Consider the following 15,229-nt stretch of genomic DNA (forward strand, 5'->3'; position numbering starts at 1 on the left):
TATATGCGCATATACAGGAGTACTACAAGCTGATCCGTATGATTTACGGGGGATCTTCTTTCTGTCAGAGGTACTTTATTTGTTTCAGACAGTTATTAGAGTTTGTTAAAGCAGCCACAACCAGTTTTGTGGTAATGAAGTGACAAGTTGGATTTCCCTACTCTGAGTTAGAAGTGGAAAAGGCTGTGATCAGAATCCTGCATACATTAGTCTAGATTCCATCTTGCCGCAGTGAGCACATCAACAGCGGGAGGTGAAAAGGAAGGAGTAGGACAGCATGATCTGCCACTTTAAAGACACTATCAGACCTGCTGATGTCACTTCATCCTGAGAGGGATTCATATGTTAGACTCAGGTTACTGTATTTTAATGTTTATCCTTCTTAAATTTCAAAATGTTTTTGTTTAAGGCTTATTGATGTAAAAAAAAAAAAGAAGAAAATATATGAATGATGCAAACCCTCAAATCTGTCATCATTTTCCCTTTTATAATTAATTTAGTTAGAGCTACTATTTTATTTTTATTCATACATTCAGAAAAATGTTCACTGAAAGTATTTAATCTCACAACAAATCAAATAACGTCACCTAAAAGCTACAAGAATTAATGTTATTACAATCCACCCCCCGCCCCATTTCTGTAGCGCTTTTTAACTGAAGGTACTCAATGCGAAGAATAAACTCAAACATGGAAAGTTTAAGCTGAACTATATCAAAAGGAGCAGCAACTGTTTACTCCAGTAGGTTTTTCCACATATGTATATATGCAATTCTGAAATGCAGGTACTCACTCATTGTAAACAGAGCACTCAGCTGATTCCACCCAGAGCCATGTGGAAACTTGACTCACATACCAGTAACTGACTAGACCATGGTCTGTGTAGGTGAACAAATATGAGAGTTGTACAAGAGTAGAATTTAGGTGAAGACATTTAGGTGAAAATATCAAATGAATATGCTGCTAAACCCAAAAGGAAGGAGAAAGGAGTCCAACAGCTTCTACATGGATGTTATCAATAATGACATATTTTTGATCACAAAGGCGCCTCAAAGTTGGCAGCAATTCACGAATTGTGTTTGCAAATTTTTATTTTAAGGACACATTAAACATCAGTATGAGAAACAAAGAGCAGGTTTTGTTTTTTACTTTTTTTAATTTTATTTTACAGTCTTTATGATTTTGCAATAAATGCTTTAAAGCTATTGAATCTGGGATACTGTAAATCAGAAAAATAATTAAAGAAATAGTTGGAATATTTTGAGGTTGGATTCTGTGGAACAAGTTGTAGGGATTTACTTAATAATACCCAGATGACGGAAAAGAGCAACTCCAAGACCAGAGAGTAATTAACTGTTTATTTACAAAGTGAAACTCAACAGCTGGCTACAACTCGGGAGGAAGGGACTGGAACCCTGGAGAGCAAGGGCAAGACTTAATATGGTGGCTTGGCTCCTTGAGAATGGTTCAAAATATAGTTTGTCTCTTACTGTTGGATGCAGAGTTTCAAACATGGGTCCAATATTTCCAGTAGTTATAAACGAGGGGGTCTCAGAAAGTTTGCATAGATCAATTGGCAGGTGGTGGAAGGTGAGGAGCAACTGGAGAAACCACTAGGAGCTTTACGAAGCTGAAACACGCAGGAAACAAGATTGTAGTAATGCACCAGTGTCGAAGTGAAGTCATCAACTGCCATTTATGCTCCTACAGCTCATGAGGGAGTTTTTCCTTTCCACTGTTGCCTTCCTGTTTGCTCAAGATGACAGTTCTGTGATGGGAGTTAAATTCAAAACAGTCTGCTCCTCAGATTAATAAAATTAACTTATTTCTATATTTGAATGTTTCTGTTCAGTGCCCTGAGACGACTTCTGTTGGGACTTGGCGCTGTATAAATAAACTGAACTGAATTAGAATAATGGTCGGCAGGCGTGAGCCTGTTGGCGCCATCTGGTGTTGAAGAGCTGTAAGGAACAAACTGGAACTCCTACAGAAGTAATATCTTACCTCTTGTAAATTGTTTATATTTGACCACAGTTTGAGGGAATCATTTGGATTAGTTCAGACATATGTTCAAATTGATGAGCTATAGACTAGTTTGAGCATTAACCTGTCTAAATAAAGGTTGAATAATATATATCTATTTATAAATAACATCAATCACAGTATTTAATCAGTTTTTTCCTGTTCATTTTGCATTACAAGGTTATTACAGCAGAAATCTTGTGATATTCTTGGAGGCAGAACTGGAAGTGGTACCATTAGATGCTGCTGCCACTCTTTGTGCTGGCTAATAATTAAAATGTTCAAAGTAAACAAATTATTGTCCCCTTTCAGTTCCCTTCTAGGTAAAGGGCCTCCCTCAAGGCCTAGAGTGGAGCAAATGAGGGTGCAAGTGGACGTGGAGAAGCAATTTAGCGTGCCAAATTAAATTGTTTTCACCTTTCCCATATTTTCGGTGTAACGGTCAGGATTCAAACTGGTGACCTCCCAATTGCAGGCTTGCCTTCTTTAACCTCTTTGCCACCACTCCAGTTCAGTTACTTGTTCAAACTACATGTAATGAGAAAATATAGACACAACAAAATATCAAATCATAAAACTGTTTATGAAAGTTTTGAGGGTGGAGTTGTTTTAAGACGGCAGTGTTGTGGAAAATAAGATTCATTGGTAGATCTTCTGAGATGCCCTCATTAGATGCAACAAGACTCTCATGTAGAACAGCTTCATGTTCTCTCTCCCCATCCTTCAAGTGAAGATAAAACTGCAGGTGGCCTAGTCTTCTTTCAGATAAACCCATTCAAAACGTCTTGCATGTTCCACTGCTCAGGGCTGTCTCATCTCTGGGATTTTCTCCTCAACATGTTTAAGAAATGGTAAGACAAAATCAACAAGCAGGGTCTTCCTTTATAATTTCTGCCACTGTTGTCCACTCTGGCCTTGGTCCTGCTCTGACTAGCCATTAGCTTGTGATTCCAGTCAGAATTAACCTTTATTTTGCTAAACTGAGGTCATTTAATGAGCTGTCTGCAACAGGTAAGATATTAACTATTCATAGCCATGCCCACTTCAACATTTCCGAACTAACTTTTTTCTTGTATTTTATACAAATAGTTATAATAAATCAATATGTAATGTCAATATCAATATAAAATGCAATAACACTATATAAAAATCAGTGAACTTTTTTCGTTGCAGCTGCATTTAACAGTACATCAGACCCCACACTAACATGTAAACATGAATATATGAAGTAACTTTGACTGATGCGAATGCATCAAAACACCAGTCTCTTCTCTTCATGTCAAAATGTCTTTTGTTTTAACGTTTGTTTCTTTTATTCATTTCTTTTATTTTTTGTCAAAAATGTTAAGAACGCTGAAATTGGAGGAGACATCAGTTTCCCAGAATAGACTGCGATGGTGTTTCCGCTATATGTATTCAGCCGTGGCAATTTGCTGCGACAAGGGCATCACCTGCTGCACTATGATGAATTTAGAAAATACAAAAAATATGTTCATCTCAACATGCTGCTAATAACTCAAACTACTGTAAATTATAATAATGACAAATTTAATACAAAGCACTGAAGAGTCTATTATGCGTAACTGTCTGAGTAAATAATTATTCATATTTGCTGGGAGAGCGTGTATCCATTGCAGAGCTGTTCGGTGTTTTTGCGATGCCTGCGTACACTTTTATTCCACGTGGAAACCGTCTTGAAACAGACCAACTCCTGAGCCTTTGTAAAGCACATGCACGTCTCTAACTCTCCATCTGACAACAGCATTTAAGTGTGTCAACATTAATATCTCTCCTGCAGATGAGACAAGAAATCCCACCTTTTTGAGTTGAGAGTAATTATCACAGTTTTCACCAGCAGGGTGCACATTAAGCAGGACTCTTACACATCTTGACTTTCTGTCACAATATTTGAGTTGATGCATGAATTCTTCGTGGCCTTGTGCCCTAGTAAGCTCTCAGAAAAATCAGAATTACCGTTTGATGGTGCTGTCTAAATTCCTGTTTAAAAATAACAAGAAAGGAACTGAACCGTGTGCATTTCAAATGAATATGAAGAAATAAAGTTATTATTTTTATACCATGGGTTCTCTCTTTCAGTCCGGCACCTGACCTTTTAAGAGAAATGTTTTATTGTTTGGTAAGCCACTCAGTGACATATGAATCATTCAGGCACAAAAGATTCCTAAACCCAAAAGGATGAGCCAGCATTGTGTCGAGATGTAAAAACAAAATTAGCAATACACCAATTTTAAAATGACAAAGTTCATGCTCAATAATCCAGGTAAAAAAAAAATAAAAAAATTTTGAGACATTTCATCCTTCATCCAAAGGACTTCATCAGTCCATACAATTGATTTTAAAGCACTTTGCTACCAGCAACCTGTTACAAAAACACAATTAGATTCTGTTTATTTCAATTCAATTCCAAAATACTTTACTAATTCCAAAGGGAAATTAAGTGTTGTCATAGCTCATCATCCTGGTTTCATTCAGGAGTTGTTATACATGCTGACAGCTATGGACAGGAAGGCTCTCCTGCAGTGAATAATAATAATAATAATGTATTTTATTTGTTAGCGCCTTTCAAGACACCCAAGGACACTTCACAACATTAAAAACACAAAATAAAACACAAAATAAAACAATACAAAATGGCTTTAAAAACACTAAACCAAGAAGAAAATAATAAATTTAAGTGAGAAGACTAACTGGAACAGATGAGTTTTGAGTTGGGATTTGAAGGTCTGAAGGGAGTCAACAGTACGGATGTCTGGGGGAAGAGCGTTCCAGAGTTGTGGAGCAGAGTGAGAAAAGGCTCCGTGTCCCATGGTGCTGAGGCGGACGAGAGGCACGTTGAGGTGGATGGAAGAGGAAGAACGAAGCGAGCGTGAATGGGTGATAATGTGCAGGAGATCGGACAGGTAGGGAGGGGCGAGGTTATGGATCATTAATGTTATGAATCCAAAGAATCTGGCCACAGATACCTATCCGTCCACCCGGATCCAGCTTGATGTCAGATCTGGTGGATCTCTCGGTCCTCCTGGGCAGCAGGACTGCCCGGATGTAGGGCAGAATTCCTCCCTGAGTGATGGTCACTCCTCCCAGCAGTCTGCTGAGGCCCTCGACACTACAGACAGCTGAAGGCGCCGGGGGATGATCCCAGTCCTCCCGTTGTCACAAGCCGAGTTTCCCACCAGCTCCAGGATCTCGGCGGTCAGGTATTCGAGCACCGCCGTCAGGTTGACGTGAATTTGTCCACGGCGCCTCCTTTTCAACTCATTTGAGATTTGGGGCTGTATTTCAGGTATATGAGCTTTTGAGATGATGACAGATTTATTTGAATCCATTCGGGGGGAAAAAAATCAAAGAAGTCCCAGTTTGATACATAAAAAGTGTCTTTGCACCAATAAAACCTCGTTATCCAGTGGATGATTAACTGAGGGATGAGGCATCTTTCAGGTCCTGCGTCAGATCTTTGCTGGATCTTTTTTTTTCTTTCTAAGATGACTTTCTAGATCTGTTCATCTGCTGTTGATACTTATTTCAAGCATGACTCTTCTGTTTTGTGCTTATGATTTTATTTAATTTATTTATTTTAAGCACAAACTGTGCAACATTCTGCCATGATCAGGTACAAAGACCGGATAGATCATCTGTGATAAAGCAGCCAAAAGCTAAAGAATTACTTTCAAAGACCATCAGAAACTCTGAAGGGCTATTGATCAAGATGGTTTTATATAATGATGTAAATCTGGCTGCTTGAAGGAAAGTTTAGAGAAATAAGAAGAGGTTTAAAACCTTTGCACAGTATCTATTGTATATGGCAAAATATTAAACAAAAATCTTGAGCAATCTGTTTTTTCCTCACTACGTGCTGGGGATCAGTCTCAGCTACCATTCATGAGATATTATGCTAACAGAGAAACACATACAGGCACAGGAAAATCATGATTGTTTTCCTTTACCTTTTGGCAGCGGCCGCAAATAGAAACAAAATTAAGGCATTTAAGACAAGATGGTGACCATCCTTTGAATAATTCTTTTCACTGAACTTCCTCAGACTGCATTTCTCTCCCCTCAGGAGGAATTCATGCCATTATCCTGTTTTTTAACACTCAGATCATCCTTGCGTTCGGATTTTGTTTTTCCTGGAGTGAATGTATTCGTAATCCCACATGACTGCATGCAAAACTGGCTCATTTTCTCTTTTCTGCTGCTTATCTTTAGTGAGTGTGTAAATGTTTCGGCAACAGATCTGTTTGCGTGTGCAGCAGAGCTGTGGTGAGTAAGAGAGTTGAGGGCAGTGACTCGTCTTTCAGGCGTATATCTGTTGAGAAATCAATGCAGAATGTTGATGGGAGAGATCTGTGGCCTCTGACTTCCTCCCCACTCACACACAGATTCACGCTGAAGCGCACACACATGCAGTGGGTGAAGACAGCATTGATTTAAAGAAGATCCTCTCGTGGTGATTACCCAGTGTTTAACATGTTTTCTCTTTAAACGTTTCAGCTCCTGTGCACAAACCGTGACAGATACAAAACAACAGCTCCCTCACTCTTCTGATTCCCGTGTTTCAGACACATGATGCATGTGTGGAACGAAGGACGAGATCTATCCTTTACTCCAGATGGTTACCAGGCCAACCCCAGATTGGTTGTCATCGTCTTGAACAGTGAAAGAAAGTGGGAGAAGGTAACAAACAAGCGCAGGATTTTTTTTGTCTTTTACGTAAGAACATACATTTTAAAATAAAATGCTTAATTTAGATTCCTGTCCCTGATTCTTTGTGCTCGCGCAGATGGGCCGTTGGGAGAACGGGACGTTGTCACTGATGTTCCCAGTGTGGCCGAGGTATAACGCCCACGGGGATGAGGACGCTGATGAAAACCACCTCTCCATCGTTACTCTGGAGGAGAAACCTTTCGTCATTGTCGACAACGTGGACATCCTCACCGGCACCTGCATGAGGAACTCTGTTCCGTGTCGTAAACATATCAAACTGTAAGTACCCGCACACTCAGGGACCGCCGGACCACTAAATTAAATCAAGAGCCAAATGAAAGTCATAAAGGTGTCATGGGAAGGGTTTGATACCTTGAACTGGAAGTGTCTCAGGAGGTAAAACGGACCCTGAATCGTTCTGAAAACAAGACAAACCTGAGATGAGTAATGGTGAAGCAGGGCAGTATTTTTTGTTGTCAGAGAAGAATTATTAAGTTCTGTTAGCTGCACTTTATTCTTTCTTTGTTTAGGATTAGATTAAAATCATTTTAAGTATTTTCCGTCTTTCTGATGACACAACTGTCCATCTTTGCTCTTCCACTTTCCCTCCATTCTGGGCCCACTTGCTTTATATAATCATGACTCACCATCTGTTTATGTTTGACATTGATACCCAGATGTATAGCTCACAGTGCGATAAATACTCATGGTATTGTATAGATCTAAAGGCTGAGCAATATCATTTATTAACTGGAGTACCAATTCTATCAGCAATAAAATGTAAAGGCTATCTGATGCTGTTAGTGCGTCACCCTGTAATTGCAAATGTAACCCACTTTAATTTGATTGTTCTAAGAGTTCAGTTTGTGTTTTAGTTTGGATCACAAACGTGTGCTGCTCGTTTTAAGTGTAGCTGTAATTTACTGTTTGCAGGGCTTTCCAGATATTGTTTATGTGGATTAAAGAAGGAGCTGATTTCTTGGATTCTATTTGAGGTTCTTCGAACCTTAAATGTGCTCATTATAAAGTTTCAATTCAATTCAGTTTATTAATATAGCGCCAAGTCACAACAGAAGTCACCTCAGGGCACAGAACTGGAACATTCATATACCATATATAAAAAGCACGTTAACAACATTATTTATCTGAGGAGCAGACTGCTTTGAGTTTAACTCCATCACAGACTCTCATCTTGAGCAAGCATGAAGGCGACAGTGGAAAGAAAAAACTCCCTTATGAGGAAGAAACCTTTATCAGAACCAGGCTCAGGACAAGCGGCATCTGCTTCGACCGGCTGGGTTTGAGAGGAACAGGAAGGAGGAACAGATACACAATGGCAGGTCCAGAATCACATGTTAAGATAGAAATAGTATCAAATGGAAACTGTTCAATTTTAACAATTCATTTTAAGAAATGAGGTCAGTTTGTCCTCCACTAGTCTAAGCCTATAGCAGCATAACAGTTCAACCCTAACTATAGGATTTATCTAAAAAGAAAGTCTTAAGCCCAGTCTTAAAACTGGACAATGTGTCAGCCTCATGGACAGAAACTAGGTTGGTTCCACAAGAGAGGAGCCTGATAACTGAAAGATCTTCCTCCCGTTCTGCTTTTGGAAACTCTAGGAACCACAAGTAAACCTGCAGTCTGAGAGAGAAGTGCTCTTTTAGGAAAATATGGACCAATAAGATCTCAAAATAAGATGGAGCTAGGTTGTTGAGGGCTTTGTATGTTAGAAGTGAGATTTTTAATTCAATTCTGAATTTGACAGGGAGCCAATGGAGAGAAGCTAAAACTGGAGAGATATGATCATGATGTCATGAAGACCAGTCAAAAGTTATTCATATTCAAATTAAAAATTTCTACAGTATATAATAAACAAAATCTTCACATCATTTATGTCATACTAATGGTTAATGTGTCCCTAAATTTAAATGTTTAAGCAAAACTTTTGACCTGATGCAATCTACCACTTGTGTTTGTTAACCTACGGAAAGAGACAAAGTGACTGAAGGTCAACAATGATGGCAGCCATGAGAGACATGTATGGGAAGTCAGTGTTTAACAGTCTTGGTACAAATTTACACTCATATTTGTTAAGTATGTTAGCATTAGAGTAGAGTTAAAAAAAAAAAAATAAACAGTAAACTATAAGAAGTTCTGCAAAAGTCTGAATGCTGAGCTTTATCTTTGTGGTGTTCTACTGGTCTTCTTGAAATTTATTCTTAATGGTTATCTTACTCGTTCTTTTTTCTTCCACATTTAAAAATAAATTCATGCTTATATTATCATCTGAACACTATGCTTGCATGCACTGAACACATTTCCGATTTCAACATTTTTGTTTATCTACACAGATAACAGTCAACCTAATCTAGGTTAATCATATGACTCAAGCTTCTACAGTTTTTTGTTTTTTTTGGGGGGGAGGGATTCAGATTTTGCTAAGTTGTTTATTAAACGCAGGATGGACCCACATTTTGGAATTGCAAATTAATATATCTGGGAACGACTAGATTAAAATATTTAAATCTACACAATTTAATCTATCCATCCATCCATCCATCCATTATCTTTACCTGTTTATTCCATTTTGGGTCACGGGGGTCGCTGGTGCCCATGTCCAGCAATCACTGTGCGAGGGGCGGGGTGCACCCTGGACGGGTCGCAAGTCCATCACAAGGCCACATAGAGACAAACGAGACAAACAACCATTCACTCTCCCACTCACACCTAGGGACAATTTAGAGTTACCAATCAGCCTAACATGCATGTTTTTGGTCTGTGGGAGGAAACCGGAGTACCTGGAGAAAACCCACGCATGCACGGAGAGAACATGCAAACTCCACCCAGAGAGGCCCCTGGACCGGGGTTTGAACCAAGGACCTGCTTGCTGAGAGGCAGCAACTCTAACAGTTGCGCCACCGTGCTGCCCACAATTTAATCTAGTTAGGAATATTTTTTATTCTCAAATTACCTTTAATTTGTTGCTGATATTTAAAGTAACTAACAGAAAGCTGTCCCCAAAAATCCACGGTAAATAATTATTACTCTCCACCAAAAGCAAAAAGCCAATGTTTTTTGCTGAGTATCCCATAAACTACTTGATAGATTTCAATAATAAGAATAAATAAATAAATAAATAATAAAGTGCTATGTGTTGTCATCATTGCATGTTCCCATACAAAGATGAAATTGGCTCTCTACATTTAACCCATTGCACCTGGGATACACCCAGGTGGTGCAGTGGGCAGCTATGTAAGCTGCCCGGGGAGCAATTTGGGATTGGGCGTGCTGCTCAGAGACACCACAACATGTGCAATGACCGGGGATCGAACTCGGGACCTTCGGACCCTGAGTTGGCTGCCCTGCCCTACACCATCTCAGCCTCTATAAATTAAGAATTTAATGAAACTATCAGCAAGTAACCAGCCAATTTAAAACTGATCAATAATGAAAGTTATCAGTAACTAGAACAGTTCTCAAAACAAATATTTACAAGTTTGTTGAATATTTACAACACAGAAGTTTTTCTGACATGTTTCCATCACCTTTGGTAGTGAGGTGGACTCAAAGGGCAGGCAGGCAAGTATAATGGAAAAAAAATAATACTCACCAAAACAATCAAACAGTGAACAGATAATGATAAAAAGTCCAATGAACAGGAACTGTGACAAGGACATGAAGAGGCATGGCAACAATAGTGAGAATCTGGCCACTTTAAAGGGGAGAACCTGGAGACACACTACAAAGCATGATTACAGCCTGAATGCAGCTGGGTGATTACAGATTGAGAACAGGTGTGAGTGGCAGAGCAGTGACAGGGAAGTTGAGGGAACTGAAAGTATACAAAGGCTATAAGAAGCTTGGAAAACTGAAAACATAATGGCAGCAAAAATAATAATAATACATTTTATTTGTATAGCACTTTTCTAAATACTCAAAGACGCTTTACATGAGTTAAAAAATATATAAAATCAACAATGCATCACAACACATAAAAACAGGAAAACACGATATATACACTAAACAACAATTTATTATTATTGGTGTTTCTTTGGCTTCTCCCTTCCTGAGGGTCACCACAGCAAACTAACTCGCACAAAGACTTGGCAATTATTTTTATTCCGGATACCTTTCCTGACACAACCACAGACCACCGAGCTACCACAGCCCTCTGTGTGAAGCAGAGAGCTGCTATCTAGGGTGCCCGGGGGAGCAGATGGTGGGGGTTAAGAGCCTTGCTCAAGGGCCCAGAGTCAGGCAAGGGATGGTGGAGGCAGGTGTGGTTGCGTCATCTTTCCAACCCACATTTTTATGTTGTTGAGCAAGGTGATCGAACCGACGACCGTCTAATTACAGGCTCACCTAACCTCTGTGCCACCACTCACCCATTACACTAAGCAACTATACACAATGCACTACAAAATCTAAACAACACTGGCAAAATAAAAACAAGAAAAATAAAAATACATCTTCCTCAGTGGATAACACAAAAGTGAGATATATAAACAGATAAAATACAATTCCACCACAAAAGCCCCCAAACTGTAATGTTTTCACAAAGACACAAATCACAAGTTCGACCCCCAGCCATGCCCATATGCCACAGTGTCCTTGAGCAAGACGCCTATTCCCTACCTGCTCCCAGGCGCTTGCATAGTTGCCTGCTGCTCCAATTGGCTGTACTGTGTGTACATGCAGAGCACACATTTTGTCATTGAACGGGAACGTACAATGATAACAGTACATTGCACTTTCATGCTTTCACTGAAATAATCACTGTGTTCTACCTGGAGACAAAGTGAAGAATCCGGACCGGGTTCGTCCTTGAAACCGGTCCGACTCCCCACCACCGGCGTCTGGTACTTTTGTTCCCAGATGGAGAGGAAACTGGCTCCAACTCAAATAAATCAAGAGATATAATTTCAGTTTACCAATTTATTGTCCATAAGGCAGGAAAAAGTTACATGTTCAGCACGGAGGCGTCCATTCGACTCGTCTTAACCCAGAAGCAGAAGTGGAGGCCCTTGTCATTCCCCAATCTGTTACGGAACACAATCCGTAGTGTAGCTCATTTGCACATGCGCTAAAAGGAATTATTCCGTGTCACACAGATCGCCATTGAATGTGCTAAATTTGTAAGTATGGTGCCCCCTGGTGACTGGTCCCCATTCTTACACTCTCTGGTTTCTCTGCTGACTGTCTGATTGTCTCCACCTTCGTGTCCTGTCAGGTGTGTGTGATTGTCTCTCAGTGCGTGCTTGTATATAAGTCTACGTCTTTGTATTGTGCTTCTAATTCCCTCCCTGGTCCTGAGTCCTGCCTGCGCTACTGGGTTCTGTTCCCAACACAATCCTGACAAAATTAAGGAAAATGTACTGGTATAATTCTGTTTATGAATAAGAACTGTCTTAATTTACTTAGAAAAGTATGTGCTCTATCTCCACCGATTTTCATGTTGCTAATTTACGCCACTCGTATTTCCGTTAAAAATCATTGATATATTTATGTCATGATTAAAATGATATGTAGCTTCATCACTGAGCGGCGCCTTTTCACCATGGAAATAATTCATTTTGTTTCTTGCAAGGTTTTTCTCATTCAGCCCAGGCTGGGGGTCAGGTCTAATGCGTCGCATATCATCTTAATCAATGATTTGTAGCGGAAATACGAGTGGCGTAAATTAGCTACTTGAAGATCAGTGGAGATAGAGCACGCACTGTTCCAAGTAAATTAAGACAGTTTTTATTCATAAACAACGGCGATCCGTGAGACCCGGAAGTTCACTACGGATCGTGCTTCCCCAACAGATTGGGGAATGACAGTCCTGCGCCACAGAACACCCCAACTCATACTGGTCCTTGGCTCCGCCTCCACATCCAGGGTGGGCACAGCCTATCAGAGTGTAGCAGTGGTGCGACTATGTGTGACGTCATTGGTCTTATCTGTTTCTGATGGTGGATAATGGGGGTGAAGTGCAAATCTACCTAAGTGTAGGAAGCAAGCAAACAAAAATGACTCATTGTATGTTGACCCTGGGAAGCTCACTCAGAGAAGCTGGGCCCGTCTCATCTGTACAGAACCGGGCCATAACTAGTTCTTCTCTGTGAAGACAAGACTGGGGGTCTCAACATGATAAAGTAAGATAACTAACAAAAGTCAAAGTCAGAGTTTCTTTATTGTCATACATGTGGTAGAACAAAATTTGTGTACACAAGTTCCCAGTTACATCCAACAATAAAATGTGCAAGAAAAAACAGTAATGAGATCTAAGACAGAAGCTGAAGCAGAGTTTAAGGTGAAACGCTGCACACCTTTCCTCACGACTCGCCTGTTCTAAATGCTTACAGAGCTGGGCCTCTGTAGGATTCTGTTGAGCTACGATGCAGCATGTCCTGTTGTCAACCTCACCAAGTTCTCCTTTATCGTCTCCACATGTTTCCCCCACCACATCGACTGCCAGTGGCTGTTCACATCAGATTACAAATTCTGGTCCTGGCATTCCAGGCCCCTCTGGGACTCGTGCGACGTGTCTGCAGGATACGCTCTGTTTAAACTTGCCAGCGTGAACTCTGCTACACAGCGTCACTTAGCTCCCCCCATCTCTCGTGGCAACGTCCTCGACAGTTCACTTGGCCTTCACTCCTCTGTCTGCAACTTCCTCTGCAGGAAAATGTCCCTCGTCCTCGAGAAGGGCAGCATATAATTAATTTACGTACAGTACACTGTTGTTAATAAACACCTCTTCTGTCTACATTTTTCCCACTTTCTTTTTAAACCTGCTGTTTAACAAGACATCACTCATCTCAGTTAACAAGTGAACTCTTTTCTTTTTGTGTTTTCTTTAGTTTGTTTTTCTGACATCATTTTCAGATCTGAGGAATATTTTATTATCTGTCAGTGCAGCTTTTCATAGCAGCTAATGGAATGGAAATGTTTCACAAATTCATATTCATTCATCTTCCAGTGCAAATCCTTGAAATGATCATAGTAATAATTTATATGTGCAAATTTCTTTTTCAGCCTCAGTGCTTTAATGTATTGTAGTTTCTCCTTTGCAATAATAATGGTGCACTGCAAGGACTCACATTAGCTGCAGCTGATTTTTATCATTCAAATATGTTTATTATTTTCTGCTTTTAATGGTGGTGGGTGACCATATCCTTGCTTGTGTTTGTGTGTTTGCGGGTGTACGATTGTTTTTTAGCAAAATATCTCGTGGATTATTATTTTTAAGGACGTCTCGATTTTAAACTATAAAACAATAATTGTTGGACATGCATCTATAACTGAACGTCTTTTGGAGACAACCCAATTCAAGATGGCCTTCACAGCTAATCAAACTTATCTAATACACAAAACTGCTACAACTCAGTCAGTTTTACAGATGCTGAAGTACCGTAATTTACGGACTATTGGGCGTACCTGAATATAAGATAATTTTGCGCATACAGTATTTAGGCCGCGTTTGACTATAAACTGCAGATGTTCACGTTGTAACATGAGATTTTTTACACAAATATGTATTTTTTTACTTTTAATTAAAAACATACCAGTAACATACACAGATATCTACAGTATTTTTGTTTCTGAACAGTGCCTGTAACACGGCTGGGTAAAAAAAATACAGAGCCTACCAGGAAGTCATTGATTGCTATCGTCATGTTCCTCCTGCGCACTTTGCTCCTTTGAGCTTGTGCTGTCCTCTCCATCACGCAGCAGCCTTTCAAAACTCGTTGGTGATAGATAATTGTTATTTACATTGCTCCGTTGTCAGGATCCACTGGCAGACTGGATCAAAAGTTGCTCTGCACATGCAGCTAGTTTTGGTAAACGATTTCTTGCCGCCAGTCATCTAGGCCTCCCACTGAGCTCGAAGTGTCACTTTAAATGCATGATTCACACTTATTTCAAGTGGCTTTGGATACTTCGTTGTGCCCCCACCCCCACCCCCACCCCCTTTGTTGTTACCTCCTCCCTGGGGGCATAATGGGGAGAGGAGGAGAGAACTGGAAATGCTGTTTCATTGGCTTTCCCTCCCGGTTTCATTGGTCTGCTGTGATCTGTTAGTAATTTCATTGGTCAGATATTTTTTTAACCTTTATTTACACAGGTAGCCTCATTGAGTCACAAGTACAAGCCCCCCAAGAGAGATGTGTATTGAGCACCTATGTGAGCACCCAGGTGTGACGAAGCTAGCTCGTTAGCCCATCAAAAAAGAAATCCATAAATTAGCTGTGGCATGGTATAAGCCGTGGAGTTCAAAGCCTGTAAAATAAAGTAGCAGCTTATAGTCTGGAAATTACGGTAAACTTTGGTGTAGAGTCATTCCCAATGCACACTTCAAGCACACTTAAAATCTTTGTTTAAAACTTAGGCACGGAAGTTGGCAGGTAAATTTAATTTGTTCAAGGAAATCTTGTCTTCCAACATTTTTTAGTCAGGTCATCTGGACAGTTTCTTTTTTTGTGCTGAAACGTTTCGC

The 15,229-nt window shown here is 40.0% G+C and overlaps 1 protein-coding gene across 1 annotated transcript in view; it reads left to right on the top strand.

Moving 5' to 3' along the window:
- The window catches only part of grin2ab (glutamate receptor, ionotropic, N-methyl D-aspartate 2A, b), a 219,077-nt gene that overhangs the window by 154,384 nt on the left and 49,464 nt on the right, over window positions 1–15,229 (top strand). Inside the window, exons 9-10 of the mRNA XM_037689831.1 lie at window positions 6,600–6,714; window positions 6,821–7,023. Of these exons, the coding sequence (XP_037545759.1) occupies window positions 6,600–6,714; window positions 6,821–7,023 (318 nt within the window). The remainder of the gene's footprint in view (window positions 1–6,599; window positions 6,715–6,820; window positions 7,024–15,229) is intronic.

The sequence above is a fragment of the Nematolebias whitei genome, chromosome 16, assembly GCF_014905685.2.
Source record: "Nematolebias whitei isolate Nwh7 chromosome 16, NemWhi1, whole genome shotgun sequence".
Taxonomy (NCBI): domain Eukaryota; kingdom Metazoa; phylum Chordata; class Actinopteri; order Cyprinodontiformes; family Rivulidae; genus Nematolebias; species Nematolebias whitei.